Source organism: Gymnoscopelus braueri (genome assembly GCF_963280865.1).
Source record: "Gymnoscopelus braueri genome assembly, chromosome: 11".
Taxonomy (NCBI): Eukaryota; Metazoa; Chordata; class Actinopteri; order Myctophiformes; family Myctophidae; genus Gymnoscopelus; species Gymnoscopelus braueri.
The window spans coordinates 37969334-37989448 of NC_137613.1; the positions used below are offsets into that span (position 1 = coordinate 37969334).

Genomic DNA, 20115 nt, shown 5'->3' on the forward strand with positions numbered 1-20115 from the left:
TTTCAGTTAGTTATATTTTTTGTAAAGCCTTGTTTCTTGGCTTAGGCAGCAGTGGGGACACACATATCTTCCTTTTAGAAAGACAGAGAGTCTTTTTTAAAACATAATGAAAACAAGAAGTACAGTTGGAGGGGGTACAGCATTGTGTTGAACAGAGCTGTGTGTGTGTGTGTGTGTGTGTGTGTGTGTGTGTGTGTGTGTGTGTGTGTGTGTGTGTGTGTGTGTGTGTGTGTGTGTGTGTGTGTGTGTGTGTGTGTGTGTGTGTGTGTGTGTGTGTGTGAGAGAGAGAGCTCGGGTGTTCATTTATAAAGTCGAATGTTTACATCAGCACAGGTTATGTTTATAAAGGCTGGTGATGTTGCTTTAATGCAGTATTACACACTTTACTTAAGACAGGCAAGGCCATTGTATTTAGTTTTCAGTTAGTATTTTATTGTTATTTATTTATTGTTTATTTGCTCAGGCATTTCTAAGGACAGCTAAAGGTCCTGTTTGCTTTGGGTCCTAAAGGCCCCCTCTGTTTGTCCACTAAATTCAAATTTAAACTGACAAAGGACTCAAGGAGCAAAGCAGAGAGGAGGATTGCCTTGTGATGGATTTCTGCTTTCATAACTAAGTAAGTAAATATTTAAATGCAGTACTGATCTCTTTAAGTAGTAGATTGTGCATTACTCTGTTCTCAAGCTAAACTTTATTTTCATGCTGTTTTATGCTGCTCAGTTTGGGCATTCTTCCTGCTTGTCTTGGTGAATCTGTGTGTGTGTGTGTGTGTGTGTGTGTGTGTGTGTGTGTGTGTGTGTGTGTGTGTGTGTGTGTGTGTGTGTGTGTGTGTGTGTGTGTGTGTGTGTGTGTGTGATTAATTTTCCTTTATCTGTCTAACTTTAAATGTAATTTGGCAACACATTTGATGTATACCAGTAGAAGGCATGCCACAGCATATACAGTAATGGAAAGTTTCATAATTCTATAATTTCTAACAGTTGGCTTCTTGTCATTTCTATTAGGAGGACTGAAGAACACAAGGATGCAGAGAAGGCTCTCTCCAAGTGGTTCACTGGGGCTTGTGATAGAGGTGGAAACAGAGTTTGAGCTCAGAGACAGCTTTCACAACTGGATGATGCACCACCCTAGTAGACAAAGTCTCTGTCTCTCTTTCTCTCCCCTTAGCAGCACAATACTTGGTTGGTTCTGTCACTGGGGATTTAAACAGAAAGGCTCAAGAGACACCCACGTACACATAGGGCCCAGATTCATCTGCAACATGAAACTGGATCTCAGAATCCCTCTGCCCTGTTACATGGACAATGGAAGTTTTTGATGCACCTCTTATACACTATTTATACATTTTTTGGACCATTTTTATTCTTATATTTTGTTCTGTTAATAGTCTCTGTGGAGCATTGTCAGAATATTATGTTGCATTTTTGTGATTTTATGTATATACTGTATGTACACTTGCACGTTTCATGTGTGTGCCTTCTCTTCCTGCACATTTACACTACTGCTATATTTATTTCCATTTGTATTTTCATTGTATTTTCATTATCTTGTAATATTGTTTTTAATAAATTTGTCAAAATATATATTGTCTATTTTCATCCTGGTAAAACTGAAGACGTGTAAAATGTTATACCCAATTTTTATTTTAGGTGTGTTTACAAGAATTAACACGGTTCATGTTTGCTGCTTAATCTATTTTATTTATATTTAAATCTTATTAGGACCCACGTTGGAAATCAAAGGAACCATTGCACAAACAAACCCAGTTAGGACCCACCTCTGTCCCATATAGACTTGCCTAGTTGGGGCCCACCTGGGGCCCAGGTAGAACCCACCTAAAGCCCACATGGGCATCCCAGTTGGGACCCACCTCGGTCCCACATAGACTTGCCTAGTTGGGGCCCACCTGGGGCCCAGGTAGAACCCACCTAAAGCCCACATGGGGCCCATGTGGGGCCCAGGCAGAACCCACCTAAAAGCCCACATGGGGCCCATGTGGGGCCCAGGTAGTACCCACGTAAGGCCCACATGGGCATCCCAGATGGGACCCAAGTGGATCCCGCTGACATGCCGACATGGGGCCCATATGGTTTAGCCCACCTTGAAACCATAAGGGACCCACCTAGGGCCCCGGTGGAACCCACCTAAAGCCCACATGGGGCCCATGTGGGGCCCAGGTAGTACCCACCTAAAGCCCACATGGGGCCCAGGTAGTACCCACCTAAAGCCCACATGGGGCCCATGTGGGGCCCAGGTAGAACCCACCTAAAGCCCACATGGGGCCCAGGTAGTACCCACCTAAAGCCCACATGGGGCCCATGTGGGGCCCAGGTAGAACCCACCTAAAGCCCACATGGGGCCCATGTGGGGCCCACCTAAAGCCCACATGGGGCCCACGTGGGGCCCAGGTAGAACCCACCTAAAAGCCCACATGGGGCCCATGTGGGGCCCAGGTAGTACCCACGTAAGGCCCACATGGGCATCCCAGATGGGACCCAAGTGGATCCCGCTGACATGCCGACATGGGGCCCATATGGTTTAGCCCACCTTGAACCCATATGGGACCCACGTGGGCGTGCTGGCTGGCGTAAAGCAAAACTACCTCAAAATTGTACTTGAGTAAATGTACTTAGTTACTTTACACCACTGGTCATGGATGGTCATGGTAGATGCTATCATTCCACCCACATAATGCCGAATGCTTTAATAGAGTAGCCTAGTGTTGCCAGTCCAGAAAAACATGATTCATAAGAATACACCTTGGTCGGAACAATAACACTGCGACACAAACCGGAAAAGGTTTATTTAATTAGATCCCAGTCTAAGGTTGGTCAAAGGCAAAAATAGCTTATTTACAACACTATCGTACGCTGTATAATTTAATGTGATCTGTCCATCTCTTGAGATTTATATCATTCCTCCTGTCTTTCAGCATTGTTTTCCTGGGGAATCGTTGTCATCGCAGACCCAGTAGGAAAATCACACAGGGCTGACGGGAAGACATGAAGATTAGAGTACATCATGAACTGAATAGATAGAACCACCACCAACAAACATCTTTACAGCTGATTACAGGCCAAGCAGATTCAACACAATCTTGTTCCAGACTGACAGAATGGTGTCCTACAATGACTGTAAATAAACTATGCTTACCAAATATTAACTTTGTCACTTGAATATCAATCTCAAACTCAATATCTCAATATCAAACCCATTCGATACAAATAATATAAAACTATCCTGTTTTTAAAGCTGCTATTAGAATTTCAGTTTTTATACTGGCTTGTTTGTTTTCAATGTTGACATTAGACCCTAAACAGAATGTGTCATGTGTCAATTTCTAATATTGCCTGATACAATTTTATTATTAAGTACACTTGTTCTTGACGAACAAGCTAATTTGAAGTCCAAGTCAAGTCTAGTTCCCAATTTCAAATTGCCTTACCTGAAGTTAAACCCCAAGTCTGAGTAAAGTCACTGCCAGGCCAAACTCTTTGTTGTGACATACTGTAGTTTACCTGGTAGAGGAGAAAACAAATCATGCATCATCCCATAAAATTTTCCCCCGTAAAGTTGGTTCCTTCCTAAAAGGGATATTTCACTTTCAAATTAATTTTGGGTATACTCAGGCTTTTGTGAGCCCCCCTGACAGTTTTTAGATATTTGATATTCATTTTATCAGCCCCCCCCCCTTCCTATACAAACCCATTTTAACTTCAAACCATTTTTAACATGTTAGATTAATCAAAAACACCCGTCCTTGGTTCTGTTGACTCATCCTGCTCTCCTAATACATGTTTTTTTATAACGTTTTTCATTTATTTTAGTTTTTTATTGTATTTAATTGTTTATTTTCCAAACATATTAAAAATAAATGAAAAAAGTAATTGAAAAAACAGTCTCCTCACGTATTAGAACAATATCAGTCACCAGAACCAAGGACGGGTGTTTTTGATTAATCTAACATGGTTAAAATGGAGTTTGAAGTTACAATGGGTTTGTATAGGAAGGGGGTGTGTCTGATAAAAATCAAATATCTAAATATTGAATCAAGTAACTTAAAACTGTCCAGGGTGCTCCCAAAAGCCTGAGTAGACAATAAAATGACCCAATTTGTTTTTGAAAGTGAAATATCCCTTTAAGCGACTTTGGGTACTTAGAAAAGCGTTCTATAAATCTGAGCTATTATCTCTAAATTACATCATCCCCCTCCACTGGTGCTCAGATCATTTATTTATTGTAAAATTAATTCTAGTTATAGCCAATTCAAGACCAAGTCCTGGACTTGAGTATAAGAGAGACTTTTACCCATCCCCTTTCTTTTTCAGCTGAACCTGATTAAGTCAGTGACAACGACTATTAGAATCTAACAACCAGTCCTATTAAAGGAGCATTTCACCCCTGGAAGAACTTAGTCACTCAATGTTAATATTTGTAGTAGATAACAGTAGCAAAATGTGCACCCTATGGCCAGAAAAATGTAGAAGTCTGTGTGTTTGACTGGACTGCTGCATTACTACAATGACCATAATATTTTGGGGCACTGCCACTGACTGAGTACTGCTGATTGAACTACACCTGTAGTCACCTGCAGTCATGTAGTCAGGAAATAAGGTGAGATAGAGACTGAGTCAAATGACTCATAGTATCTGAGGATATGGATACAAATCTAAAAATACAGAGAAAACACAAACACACCAGGATCATGTTTATGGGTCCTAGACTTCATAAAAATAGAGGTTTGATGCGAAATGTCCCTTTAACTCTTTGACTGCGGACGACGCGATAACGCGTCAAGTGCTACTTTGTCCAGTTGGCCGTCGACGCGCTCGACGCGCTGGACGCGCGTTCATTGTTTAATCTCTGATTGCGCTATGCTGCTTAATATTCAATGTTATTCTCCAGTTCCACTTACTTCACGGACATCTGCATCCGGTTTCATGACCTGGATTCCGTTTCCGGTTTTTGATTCTTTTCCCCAGTCATTTTCGTCCAAAATAGGTAAATAAACGGTCTTTCACACGGTATGACGGACAAACGGACAGTTTCTCTTCTATAATCTATGGTCTGGGTGACGATCAGTCATCGCCGTCGTATATCACAACGTAATTTTCGCCGATCAAAACAATGGGGGGGACGTCACATCCGTTTTCATGTTTTTCCTTGTCTAATCTATGAAGAAGGGTGAGAGAGACCCAACGACATGATCAAAGCTGTCATGTGCTGCGCTCTAGTGGCGGAATTGTGCTGGGTCTTTACATTATGTGTCCTTAAATTATTTTCATGAGAAAAATTCAAAATATAAAAATAAAAAAACACGAAAATTGCTGGCACTGGGGGAGTACTTTATGAAAATACTCTGGCAGTCAAAGAGTTAAGCAATGATCAACAGGGACTTGAGAAATAGTTGGTGGTTGAGGAATTTCAAAATAATCACCTACATCACATTTCCTTTTTACTGACTCTTGACACTCACCTGTCTGGGTTTCACTTACTGCTGTTGCAGGGATGAATAAAGGTTTAGTTTATCTTGCGTATGTTCAGACAGAGGTGAAATAGCGCAAACACAATGAGGATAACACATACACTGTGGATCAGTTAGTCTCAGTTACTGTTTTATTAGTGTTATACTGATCTGAGCTGTTCCAAAGGAAGAGTTTGATAAGCATGATGCAAAAAACACCCTAAAATCCTTTTCAGTCGCGTAAAATGACCATGACATTCTGATTGATTTTTTTTTAGATAAAGAAAAATATGAAAATAGAGTTGACAGTACATTTAGGCACACTATTGACACATACTGTACACAGATATGCACAAATTTCATTATCATAGATTCATATACTAGAAATAAAAAACAAAACAGACAAGCCTTCCTGTGAGGTGATTGGATACTAAGGGTAAGTTAGGCAATTTTAGACCTACATATACTGTGTCTCATACATACCTGTAGTTCATGTACCTGCAGAGAATATTGGCTCCATTGTCAGCTGGAACAGGATGCTAGCATTACGAGTGTCTTGCAGCTAACTCATTCCAAACTGGTTATTTGGAAAGAACACACAAAACCACGCTGTAAAGCAGCTTGGTAACCAACCGCTCTCTTTATCACAGCCCAGGAAAGCAGCATGACACCATTTTCACTCAGTGGGCTCGATGCGTTTACAATCTGACTTGATTCCCAATGGCACACGTACAGTATACTTTCAATCAACAGCAGTCAGTGTGCTGACTCTGAGGCAGAGAAAAATAGTTATGTTATTTCTTTAGTATGTGAAATCAGAGATAGTTTATTTTATGTACTTTGTAACTTTTCCATTTACTCCCAACCCCTCCTGTAGAGCCTACACATTCCTTTTGTTTAGAGTTACCCTCTTTGGTATGCTTGTTGACAGCAAGACACTAAACACCACCAGCCGACAGCTGACTGGTGATATTCTCTGCTGGTCAAAGTAGCACAGGTATGTAAGAGACAAATGAAATGATGTCCAAAATCACAAAACATAGCCTACCCTTTAAAAGGTCAATTCACCTCCTCTGGTATGGGGACAAATATTCACCTCCCTTTAACAGTAAAGGGAGGTTCCAGTCCATGTCCTCACACTGGGCCAATCAGAGTCCACCAGGGCTGCTCAATGCAAGCAAATCACGGCAGGCGATGGAGTTCCATCCAATGACTGCAGCAGAATGGGACTCCGTTCTGCCAATGGGAGAGCGTCTCCCACAGTCGCTACGGTAAGTGCTCTTCAGCAGTGATTCTTTTGGGTCAGAGGGCACGGCTCTCCTTTGATTCCAACGAACAGGAGGGGAGGGGGCAGTTCCTCCTGATATTTGTTCATAACATCAAAAGATGAGTTCTGTTCACAGTCAACAGAACAGGCTCGTATGCATAAACCCCTCTCTAGTGGATCGTCGTGAGACGCTGGAGTCTTGTGTTCCGAGGCTAACCAACTAGTCATCAATCAGGCTGTGACTTAGAACAGCCGTGCCACAAACCACAGAATCACAAGGAGTGAGTTGAGGGGGGGAAAAAAACAAACTCAGACTTATAAAACAAGTCTGTAAAATAAAGTACTTTTACAACAACGGAATGTATGTTGTTGGGATAAAAAGACATTTCTGGGGAGAATTATTTCATATTTTTTCTATAATTTCATTTCTCAAAACAGTATGGTTTACTTTTTCAGTATACAGTTATTGAAACACATGCACTGGAAAATAAATATTGCACAAAATTAAAGACTGAATAAAAGTGATGAACTAGGGATACAGCTCCATATCTCTATATCTTTGTAATGTTCAGTCGAGTGTGAAAGTAGAGCTACCACTAGCGTGCCTCTCTTGGTCTGTATGGGTAGTATTAAGGCTGGTTTACTAGCTCACACTGGCATTCTGGTTTCCTTTGTTCACATGGTGCGCGATATACAGTAATATTGTCAGTATCTTCACATCACATAGGTACACATACGGAAGAGCAGGAGCTTTGGTTGGCAGGAGTTACAACAGTAGCATTAAAGTGGGCGTGTCCTCTTTTTTGACAAGTATTGATGATTTCATTAAAAACAAAAATCTAAGTCCTCGTAGCTGGGGGGGATTCTGATAATAAACCTACAGACCTATATCTGTTCCAATAGGCCACATTTTAAAACCTGGGACTTTCTGATGTAGTACTACTGACATACTTGGTTAAAATGACTTAGCATACTAGTTTAGACCAATTATTACAGAGAGTATACTGTGAGGGAGAAATCAATTATGACTGAACATTGGGATGATAGACTTTGTTAAGTCAGCCTATATTATTCAGAAACTGGAGGGTAAGGCAAGGTGTAGGTCTCCCCTAGTGACTCCTGCAGGTTAAAAACAATACAGTATCTGGTGTGCTTGCTAGACCAGGGGAAAGCAGCATTGTCTGGCCCAGCTAAAGCTAAATGCAGACTAAAATTCCAAAAACTGGAAAGAAACAAGAACAAAAAAAATACATTGACTAAAACAAAAAGACTGCAACATTTCAGTCTCTGTGGTGCAAATTCCAGGAACAGCGTGTGCACGTTGTGTTTCTGACAGTGAAATACAGAAGGGAAGCGTGGTCTAGAGTTGACCTGCTCCCCCCCCACTTGATTTTCTTCACATCGGAAAGAAAACATTGGAAAGTCGGAGAGTGGGACGCTGGAAAAGAGAAGTGGACAAGCGGAATTCATGTGTGCGCATACGCACGCACACACACCTCAACTCTGAATCTTCACTCAACTGTGTCTGTGTGTGCATGCGTGCACATCCCAATACGCACCCCCACGTTCTTGCCCCGTCACCTCGCACTGCACTGCTGCTCCTGCTACCAGCCCCACCTCTCCTGTCACCTCTTGAGGGAGGACGATTTGAGTTTCTGGCTGTATCTGTGTGTGCGTGGCGAACGGGAGTGCAGCTTGACGAAGAGCTCTGGGAACTTGTACTGCGGGAACATGGTCTCCAAGAAGCCCTCCAGGAACACGTAGACCAGCCGTCGGTTCATGGGCTGGTGCTGGAACATGTCGAACACGCGTAGGATGCCCTTCCTCGTCGTGTCCGCGCCGATGATGTGCTTCAGCTCATCTGGTGGGGAGAGGGAGGGAGGGAGGGAGTGATTCCATGCTCTAGAGCAGTGTTGACCCCAATCACCTGACATTCATGTCACACTAGCCATCTTAGGACGTGATCACACCAAGACGGTTTCTACAGGCGCAGATGCTTCAGAAATGTCTTTGCAAATAGGGGCTATGAACATTGCAATGTAGAAATAGAGACACAATACCGTATACAACACGCACACCATGCGTGTTGTATACGGTTTTGCTGACTACACGTTTTAGTGACACGTCTTGGAGTGATCGCCCCTTAATGAAGGATTTAGTTGGATCTGGGAGCCCAGGTAGGTGTAATTGTGAGTGATTCTTATTAATTTGTTTCTTTAATATATTTCTCCTCTATTAAAAAAAATTAAAAAAAATAAAAAGGTTCTGAAATCTTTCTGTCGGGCAGGGACTGATAAAATGGTTCATGCCGCAAGTAAAACTTTGCAAGGATGTAGCTGAATCCATGGACATATTAGGTGGCATCCTGTTCTATTTCTCCTCCAACCGAGGGTGCTGAAACTTTCTGGACCAATTTAACCTAGGGTGTGTGTATTTTCAGTCACCTGGCATTATCCCTAGCAGGTTGGTCTTGGCGGCCACTCGTGTCCTCATGCGGATGTTCTTGTCTCGACGAGGTGGAGTCTCAGCCAGTATCCCATTGGGCCAGTATGAATCCCTGAATGAAGGGTGGGGACCACATAATTAGTTAGTGGACAAAGCATCTAGAACAGTGACACAGTTACTTAAAAGCACAGGAGAAGAGTTACCTGAACTTCTTGACGTAGTCTGCCACCTGCTCTGGTGAGGTCATATAGTCTACGTGGTCCACGATTTTTCTGCAGGCAGAGAAAATTCAGAGTGGGGTTACATGCGGAGGCTAGTTTGCTGTAGCTAATTGTGTTGTGTGTTTGAAACCCTGACAATTTTGAAAAAAGATGTTCCATCCCTTTAACTCATTCAGTGCCTGACTTATTTCTGGCAGTTTGGCTCTGAGTGCCAGAGCCAAAATTCATTGTAAAAAAAAAGTGCTTAGGAGCCGAGATACAGCCTTTTTCAGTAAGAAGTTAAAGGACGACTTCACCGATTTTCAACCTATCTTCATATAATTGGTCCTCACTAATACTCATGATAAAATGGTAAAAAAAAATTCTACTTGGTCTGTGTCTCAGAGGAGGGCTGTGGACAGTCCAGAAACCCGTCTACCAGTGACATCATCGTTAGGCATGATTTTTTTTCCAACAAGATTTCACATTTTTTATTTAGAATTTTATTAACACGAGAACAATGGCTTCTTTTATTGCATTGCAATTTTCCAGGAATAGAAAGCCTGCAGTTTCTATTAGCTTGGATTCCCCATTGATGATGTCACTGGTAGACGGGACTCTGAACTGTCCACAGCCCTCCTCTGAGACACAGATCAAGTTGAAAAAAATTGTACCATTTTATCATGAGTATTAGTGAGGACCAATTATATGAAGACAGGTTGAAAATCGCTGAAGTCGTCCTTTAAACAAGAAGTGAATGGAGCAGAACATTTTCAAATCATGATAAGATTTTATTTTTATTTTTATATATATATTTTTTTTTTGGACGTCTTAGACGTCCAGTGGCACAGGGCTTATGATACAACGGACGTCTTAGACGTCGAGTGGCACTGAATGAGTTAACTACCACTGAGCTGCCCTTGAACTTGGTCTGCACATGCGTGTGATGGCGAAACAAGATTTCGAAGCAAAACAGCATCAGTGCTCCTTGTTCCTTGATGAAGTTAAACATAGGCACAGGTCTCAGCACTGCAACTCTAGTGTTCTCTGTCTGTGTCGATACCATAGTTATAATATATCTAGAGAGCGGCTATTCATTTCAATGAAAGTTGCTCACCAGCGCATGAAGCACCCGGAAGAACACTCTACACCAAAATGTGGTGCTCAAATGTGGAAGACTTGAGCACTGAGCAGGCGCACTAGGGTTTCAAACAATAGAAGAATGCGCAGTAGCGTTTTAAATGCGGAAGTACTGCAATGCCACATTTGACCACCAGGCGACGGCAGCTTCACTGTTCTACCTCGGTTCTGGGGGCTTGGTCGATAAGTCTTGGATGTGCATTTCTGTGTGTGTGTGTGTGTGTGTGTGTGTGTGTGTGTGTGTGTGTGTGTGTGTGTGTGTGTGTGTGTGTGTGTGTGTGTGTGTGTGTGTGTGTGTGTGTGTGTGTGTGTGTGTGTGTCTCTCTCTCTCTGACCTGTTGATGGTGTCCCCATAGGTGGCCCTGATGAGCTGCTGCAGCAAATTCTTTATGTTTCTCCGCAGCCATTGGTTCTTCTCCTTCAGGTCAAACACCTCGTCCATCAGCAGCAACATCACCCGAAGAGGGATGTTATCATCCACCTGGAAAGAGGGATAGAGGGATGGATGAAGGATAGGGTGAGATGAGGAAACAAACAATGATGGCAGAGGTTTTGTAGGAATTATCAAATAGGTATTCTTGCTGTTGTTTAATACAAATATAGACATTGCAGAGACTCACCATGTCATCGAGATGAGCAGAGACTCGACAGTGTTCTGGGTCAATGTCTGACTTGGTGAGGAGTGGAGGCGGCTGGGAAAAGAGAGGGAATACAGTAGCCTGATTATCAGCCTGATTCAGAATCAGATTCGAATTTCCCTAAACCAATCACAAGAGATCCACGGATCCGCACAGCTTGTTTTAGCAGATATTCGCTGATTGGATTGTTGTTAGACCCACCCCCACCTCCGACTCTCATTGGACGGTACTTTTTGTACCGAATATATCCTAGGCTCACATTTCAACACCAGACCAAGAGGGGCAGTCCACTCGGAGAGTGGGCGGGGTCTATGGTTTGGAACCAGGTTAGGAATACAGTGGATGGTCAGAGGTTTAGCTGGAGCTGATAAGGGAGCGGACAGACTTGATGCTTGTGTTTATTCTAACCCCTTCCCATAACCACTTAAGCCTCCTGTTGAGTGTGATGTGTTGCAGGTTTGTGAGCCGATTGAGTGAGCGAGGGATTGAGAGGAAGTGGTGTCCAGGAACTGATTGATTGCAGGCTAACGGTGGAGGAGTAGAAGAGGCCGGTTCTCCCCAGCTCCATAGAGGTTTCTCTCTCCGCTCGCTATTCAACATGGTGTGTTTGGCAAACACACCATGTTGTGTCTTCTGTACTGTTGAACTTATCAATTGAGTTAACAGCCAGGTTATGGTAGGGGTGGTAGTATTTTCGTTGGTTCCATTTTTCTCCTGTTTTGGTGGCCAGGAGTTAAGTTAATTGTTGTCTTTTGTTTCTATTATTTTGGGCTTCGGTAAGTTAGGGTGGCTTCTGTTTAGTTTATCTTTTGCTTATTATCTACTGTCAACCCACTCTGAAGTTAAATAAAAAATAAAACATAATAATAAATATTTCATGGCTGACATTCCAGAGAGAGGAGTCACATACTTTCATGTTGCCCCTTGGTTCCAATAGGCTGGGGCTGTAACACCCTTATGTATAGTATACTTCGTTGACCAGTGTCCCCCAGGGGTCTATCCTTGGCTTGAGTTTGCCTGCTTCTTCTAATGGGGTCCATGCTGGCCTGTATACTGGGATGCTTGATCGTAAGTTCAAAACACTGTTCCAAATGTTCAACAGAGTCTCCACTACAGCCTCTAAGGAGAAAACTGTGTGCCAAAAATAAATGAGTTGCTTAAATTAATGAGAAGCCTATTTACAAAGGGCTAGTATTACCAAAGGACCTTAGTTCCCAAAAATAAACAGGTAATTCAGTCAGTAATTTTAACTTTCCAGTCAGATAAAAACAACAGACTTCGCAGGATTAAAATCACCAGAGCAATAGGTAATAATTATTTTTACCTCAGGTAAAACTAATGCTTTCAGAAAAGGGCTTTAATTAAGCTTTAAAAACAGTTTGGTCATGCTTTCAGCTGACAGAAACGTCTAATGAGTGCTGGAAATAAAAATGACGAGAGTACCACTATTGTCAGTGCCCAACCTTGCTGTGAGTCTACCATTGGCATCCAGGTATGATACTGTGGCTGTGGACTTGCATGAGCTAAAACCAAACGTGTGCTACCTTCACAGGAAAAAACACTTCACACGTTTCAGTGCTTGCGGTATTGTGCGCAGAAATAAATCCTGTGAGTGAGCATACTAGTGAAACAGATAATTCATTCTCGTATAACTGTCCATGGTCCAAGTCCCACAGATGGAAAATATGAGACAGGTTAGACATGTAGTGTACTAAAATGTATGTACGAAAAATGTATCAAAGCATTTCTATAGTAGAAACAAAGTTATTGACCCATGATGTTTACATCTGTCCTCCACCAGAAGCTGACAGAGAAGGGTTTTTATGGAAGCTGAAAGAATTAATGTTTATGGACTGGCATGCATCTTTGTACTGGTACAGGAATCAAGAACCCCATACCAAAAAAATGGGGAGCAAAATGTCACAAGTAGACCCTCACCCTGCACTATTTCATTGGCTGGATGCACTGTGGCTGGTGTGTTGATTAGGTGTCATGTAGAGCACTGTTTCCCAAACAGTGGGTCGGGACCCATTTGTGGGTCACGGATACATTTTCGTGGGTCACGGGTGAATATCCCTTTATTTTTTGCCACTGAACCACTGATGTAGAGGACTTTGTATGCTCTGGTGGAGGACAGACCTGACGCACGCTTACATTTCATCATCATCACACATTAATAATGTCTTTGGGATGTACATGACATGAAAACTACGGAAATATTTCCGCGACTCGGGTCGCTATAATGGAGTACGGACATTACCGCAAGCGGGCTTATCAAACAGCGGGTCCTTGAAATACAAAAAGGTTGAGAATAACTGTTGTGATGGTGGTGGTACCTTGAAGATGGACTGTTTGATATCCTGGCCCAGCCTCTCTGACATGCGGCCCATGTTGTCAGAGACCTTAGCCATGCCCTCAGCCATGCTGTCCGGGAAGGACTTCACCGCGTTGGACACGTTCCGCATGGAGCTCCGTAGAGGGTTCACAAAAGTGTCCATCTGAGGGGAGACATGTTCGACAAATTCTGTCTGGTACGAGGCTCCACCCTAAATAAGTGTTTAACCCATTTAGACCTGGAACCCCATTACGTAACTATACCTTTCAAGTCGGGAACCCCTTTTGGGGTTCTTGTTGCTTTGTACAGTATATAGCAACATGTTTTTTTTGTCATTTTCAAATAAATATTAGATTTTTTTCAGAAAACTTAGGTCAGGATTTAGAAGGCGTTTTCAGAATCGGCCTCAGGTCTAAATGGGTAATAATAATAATAATAATATATATATTTTTTTTTTATATTGCACATTTGAAACAAATCTCAAAGTGCTAATGTACAGAATAAAAAAAACTTTGCATAAAAACTATCTAAAAAAGGAGGGTTTTAAAAAAACTATTAAAAAAGCAGGGGGGGGGCAAAGAAAACCTAGGGGTAAAACCAGAATAGCTGACCGAATGCTTTATTCAAAAGGAACGTCTTTAGTCCTCTCTCTGGTGTACAGTATGTGGTCCGAGTCCATCAGGCCACATAAAAATGATTAATTCTGGTTTTGAAAAACTACATTCTAGCAGATATACTGGTGTCTTACCATGTAGAATTGATTTCTGCTGAAAGAATTCTTTAAAAGGAAATAAAAAAGGTATATATTGTTAAACATTTTTACCATGCTAATATTATACTATATTTTATTGTTTAGTTAAATAGTTAATCTTATTGGTCATTATCTACAGTTGGTAGAGATCCAAATAGATCAAAAGTGATCACAAGGTCTATATGTTCTATACCTTGTCTGGTGTGTGTGTGTGTGTGTGTGTGTGTGTGTGTGTGTGTGTGTGTGTGTGTGTGTGTGTGTGTGTGTGTGTGGGGGGGTGTGTGTGTGTGTGTGTGTGTGTGTGTGTGTGTGTACAGCAAGGGGATGTTAGTTTACATGTTATATGGTAGTAGTTCAAATGGTTTATTAATGACTTTTGTAACTTTTTAAGGTCTAACCTTGCGTGCAAAGTCTCCCTTGCCCTTGCTGTAGGCCTTGTTCTCCAGGAAGTCATAGACATGGAGGACCAGGGTAGGGCACGCCTTCACCATCTCTGGGTTTAGCAGCAACTACATCACATGCAACACACAAACACATTGTTATGCACAAACATTGAAATTAGACAAGAAAATAATGTGTACATTCTTCCTCTCTCGCGCACACACACACACACACACACGGTATAGTACATGTGATACACACACACACACACACACACACACACACACACACACACACACACACACACACACCTGTAGGTAGGCATTGAGGTCTTTTTTCCTCTTTTCCAGAAAGTCTCTGTCCATGTTGTTAAAGGTCTTCTTCCCAGGCAGCTTTAAGATGGACGTCAGGTTCTCGAACTAGCAAACGACACAGACAAAGTTCTATTTACAAATTCACCCACACGTGAAAGCTTGTCTTTGTTCCATAGTAGAAAATGAAAAGTTGTGTTTTTGACTTCTTGGGTAAAGATATTAACCCATTAACACATTCCCTGCCAGAGGGTTTTTTTTATTTTACTTCCCCCAGTGCCAGTGTTTAAATTTTGAATTTTTAGGAGCCGAGATACAGGATTTTAAAGTAATAAGTTAACCAAGGAGTGAATGGAGCTAGAAATCTTTGGATCGTGATATCTCTGGTTCTGTGTGGATAAATTGGAGAAAAAAAAAGACCAAAAAAAAAAAAAAAAAAAAAAAAAAAAAAAACTTTTTTTTTTTTTTTTTTGAAAAACGGTTATACTCGTGGATGGATTTTTTTGGCAGTAAACGGGTGTATTTTTCATCAACGGTTATACTCGTGATTGGCAGGCAAAGTGTTAAGACCTGGAACGCATCGGTGTCATTTTTGGATTTGAGCTAAAAAGCATTATTTTACACTTTGGCTATTCAAAAATAGCAGATACACAAGCTCATAGCGCGGCACCGAGTGCCGCGCTACGAGCTTGTAGATCTGCTATTTTTGAAAAATCTTGAAAATGGGTGCAAATCTTTGTATATATATATATTCTTTTAAATCTTTGAATATACATATTCTTTTAAGCGAACATTTTAACTCAAATCTTTGCTTCTGGGGGTCCCTGGAACAAAATATGTTGAGATGGGGTCGGTGGCCAAATACATATCATTTTGGGGGTACTTGACATGAAAAAGTTTTCATTTAGAAAGACATTTGTAGAATCGGCTTCAGGTCTTAATGGGTTACGCAATTCCATTGGGACTGTCTTATACTAGCTGCGTGGTTATAGCTAAAACAATAATTGTTTCAGCGATTTCTAAAATAATCATTATTTGCAGCCCTGGTTTCAATATTAGTGTCACTGCCACCATCAGTTGATCAAGGTTTCGGTACTTTACACTCATGCATGTCTTTCATACACAAAACAGTGCAGACAAAAACACACACATGTGAACATACAGCATCACTACCTGTTCAGTGATTCTCATGTGAAAGTCATGAAAGTCCGAGTAGCGGCGGTAGGTCTTCCAGCAGTCCTCACTGCCGTCCTGGTTGCGTCGGAACACGGTGATGGCGTACAGCGCGTACGTCTTGCCATGGTCGTTGCACACCCCTGCAGCACCCCCAAAGCCGGGGAAATAAGTGTCAGCTACCCCGCCCCAGCAATACAACCACAGGCCAGGGTGGAGAGGAGGAGGATGAGGTGGGTGGAGGAGGTGGTAGACCAGTAAAGGGGGAGCAGAAACGGAGGATGTATAGGGCAGGGAGAGAGAGAGAGAGAGAGAAAAGGCAACAGGACCACACACAGATGGGTGCAGAGAGGGGCGGGAAGCAATGAACATGGAAAAGGGTGTGGATGACAAAAGGAAGGCAAATTGGACAGCGATAACAGGGAAAGCGAGGAAGGGGGAAGAAAGGAAGGAAGGAATAAAGGAAGACAAAAAAATGGTAAAGGTAATGGAATGAAAAAAATGAAAGAGTGCTAGAACAGTGGAATCGATTAGTAACAGAAAAGACACATGCAGCTGAATGGAGTTGAGGAGGTGAAGATATAAGCACAGTAGCATGAAACACAAGGGGGGGATGGGGGGGGGCAGTAGGGGACAACTCATTCCTAATATGCTCGAGTCTACAAGGGCTGCACGATATATGACAAATATAACGATATCAAAAGATTGACTTGCATGTTATCCATATCAAGAGATTCAGCTTCCTAATTTAAACAAGTATTATGGTGCTGTGCAGAATCTAAGAACTTGCATTATGTTTTGCAATATTGTGCAGCCCTACACTTTTCCACAGAAGCCGTTACAACTCTCAATCTCTAATTCCCAGACATCTATCCACACATACAGAACGGCCCAAAAACCTTGCATCTCTCTTCGTTTGTTTAGGGAAGTGCTGTCGGCAGCCATAGCTTGACATCACTTTTCAATGTAAACGGTATAAATTATGCTGTTGATTTCTCGATTCTGCATTGTAGAGTGGCAAGGTTTTAGGACAGTAAAGTTGACATGCATTATTCCACAGTCTTCGACACAAGGACAAGAATATGGCAGTTAAGTGTATAAAAACAGGCTAAAGGTCTCAGATACCATCTTAAGTTTGCTCTTGGCTATAAAAAAAATAAAGCACCAGCTTATAACAAGGGCCAGTCCAAAGAGAACAACATATTTCACTTTTAAACCCTATTGATTTTGTTGATCGGGGTCCACCAGGGCTCTACCCTTGGCCCCCTTCTTTTTCCCCTCTACACCAAAACCCTTCACCAAAAATAGCCAATTTGCAATCTCACAATGCATCGCAATGTGACATGTTGTGAGCTTGCAGATCTGCTATTTTCGTGCAAGGTTATCCTATTAAGACATGGCCAGAATAGGGATGCTAGGGTTCAAGTGGTTAAACTTTAGCTTAAGGTTTGATACCCCTCATGCTCAATATCAGTGAGTAAATGACTGCAAAAACCCCCACACACACACACACACAGTTATCATGATATTAGTGAGATGAATTGTCTTGTCTGTGCTGTGTGTGTACCCGTGTCAGAGATGAAGGCATGTAGCTGCATAGTTTCATCGTGGCAGGAGTTGAGGTCATCCAGAGACTGAAACCACAAGATGCAACAAAACAAACCCATAAGTGTGTTAAATAGTCATTCATATCTGATTATTATGCCATCATTTTGTTGTTCTATGTGTATTTGTGTTTTTTTGTACTTTATTTCTGTGTAAAAACTGTGCTTGGAAAAGTGTAAGGCAAGTTTATTATCTCACAGCCAGACATGTTATCTCTGTACATCCTTGTTGTTTTCTACCAACTCTAAAACCATGAGGCGAGTCTAACTTACAAGGCTTATACTTCCTGTTGGAGAGCCGTTGAAAGATTCTGTGGAGTAAAAGAGATGAACAGCTTTAGCAAGTTAAAAAGTAAAAGCAGCTGAGCCGACTCTACTGAATGGCTGAAGTTACCTAGATGGACAGAGTAGGTAAACTGAGGGAATGTTGAGCCAAAAATAGCAACGCACACCGGCTTGAATGACTATAGCGTTGAGGACCTTTTGACTTTTAATAAACTACACCAGCAAATATTTTTGCTATGTCCCCACTTACAGGATTTTCCTCATCTCCGTCCTCAGAAAATAAACAATACGGCACATGAGCCATACACACACACACACACACACACCTCCTTCTCCGTCATCTGATCCCCTGTAGCTGGGCTCCTTCAGCATGTCCAACTCAGCTAGCATGCGGACATAAAGAGGACTCTGCTTGAACGAAGGGTAATAGCGCTCATCTCTAAGCATCATTTCATACACCTGGAGGAGGGAGTACACACATAGCAAATGTCAAACAATGTACGGTATGTGCACAAATACTTATGGCCATTTTGTTGCGTTGCATCATGTACTGTACCGTCAGTATGTGAATGTGTGTGTGAATGGGTTAATGTAATGCACATTGTAAAGTGTTTGGAGAGAGGCACTATATAATGGAAAATGCACCATTTTCCATTTCAAATATGACATATGATTGATTATATAGTATTTATGATAATATATTTTGTGCAGCCCTATGAAAGACAGGATCTCATAAAAAGCAGAGAAGTAGGCATCTCAAACATGTTAAGTGTAATTAGAAGTAAAAATAAATGCTCCTATAGGCATAAAAACAAGGTCCATAACTGATTGAATGTACAGCATGAACAGACTGCATCACAGACAGACAGACAGACAGACAGAGGACTTTCACTTGTCAGACAAGCCAGCCCACCTTTCTCTGGACGTCGTCAAAGATGTCCGGTGTAGGGTCCTCTTTCTGCAGCTTCTCTCCCAGTTTGACCACTGATGCTTCGTCCACCTGCACCCTGGGAGACGCCTGGGGAGGAGGATGCGATTAGAGTCCTAACTTTAACCCATTAAGACCTGAGGCGATTCTTAAAAATGTTTTCAAAATCCTAACAGTTTTTTGAAAAAAATCTGAAAAATATTTTTTCACGATTTTTCAAAAATAGCAGATCTACAAGCTCGTAGCGCGGCACTCGGTGCCGCACTATGAGCTTGTATATCTGCTATTTTTGAATAGCCAAATAAATCTAAAGTGACACAGATGCGTTCCAGGTATTAATGGGTTAATTTGAATCTCAATCCCTTTATTGTTTTAATTCTCAGGTTTGATGTACTATTGACAGACCTTGTTAGAGAGGTATAGTTCACAAGCTACGTGCCACAGACGTAATATTGATAAGACTATCTTGTCAGAGAGGCACTATTGATAGACTTCCTTGCCATAGAGGTACTATAGATAGAGTACCTCGTCAGAGGTGTACTGTTAATAGACTACCTTGTCAGAGAGGTACTGTTCATAGACTCCCAGTGCGGCAGCCTTCAGTAGGCCCTTAGTTGTGCTGGGCTGCTTCTTGCCGTCCTTCTGCCAGCCCTGCATCACCTCCAGCTGTTGCTGAGCTGTCACCCGGTAGCCTTCCACCGTCAGCCAGAAAAACAGCTCCGCCTGGGCCCCCGCAGCTTGCATGAAGTCTGAAAATAGGCGCACACACACACAACATTTTTGTCACTTTCGTTCTGTTGCACTGCTACTCAATCTCACGTCCGCACCCTTTCACAGATTTTCTACCATCAGCAGCCATAGTGGCCGTTTCCTTTTTGCAAAATAGAGACCAGAAATATAATTTCAAATACAGTACAGGACCACTCGTGCTAGGCAGTTCATAGCATTCTCTGGTGGTTGTAACCCTAAGGCATTAGACGGGTTAACTACTGACTGGTGACATCCTAATGGACCACCCCTACAGTAACTCTCTCTGCCACCCGCCCAACCCTCCACAACCTGATCCCTGGAACATTTTCTGTGCACAATGGATGTGGCCGTGCCTTTCTTAATATTCACTGCATTTAAATGAAGGCGTATGTAAGAAATGAAAGCTCATTTTGCAGTTGTATTCATATTGTAAGTGGCTACAA

At 42.0% G+C, this 20115-nt stretch overlaps 1 protein-coding gene across 5 annotated transcripts in view; it reads right to left on the reverse strand.

The window, feature by feature from the left end:
• Window positions 1-5593: 5593 nt before the first annotated feature.
• The window catches only part of snx13 (sorting nexin 13), a 45512-nt gene continuing 30990 nt past the window's right edge, over window positions 5594-20115 (reverse strand). For 2 of the 5 annotated variants that reach the window (XM_080443200.1, XM_080443198.1), the window contains exons 13-26: window positions 19478-19671; window positions 18908-19012; window positions 18321-18453; window positions 17983-18020; window positions 17673-17739; window positions 16106-16284; window positions 14933-15040; window positions 14639-14749; window positions 13491-13652; window positions 11137-11208; window positions 10852-10997; window positions 9380-9448; window positions 9176-9288; window positions 5594-8592 (exon numbers count right to left, since the gene is read on the reverse strand). In XM_080443200.1, coding sequence (XP_080299326.1) covers window positions 8357-8592; window positions 9176-9288; window positions 9380-9448; window positions 10852-10997; window positions 11137-11208; window positions 13491-13652; window positions 14639-14749; window positions 14933-15040; window positions 16106-16284; window positions 17673-17739; window positions 17983-18020; window positions 18321-18453; window positions 18908-19012; window positions 19478-19671 — 1733 coding nt within the window. In that variant the 3' untranslated portion in view covers window positions 5594-8356. The other 3 variants (XM_080443199.1, XM_080443201.1, XM_080443202.1) reach the window with 3 other exon arrangements.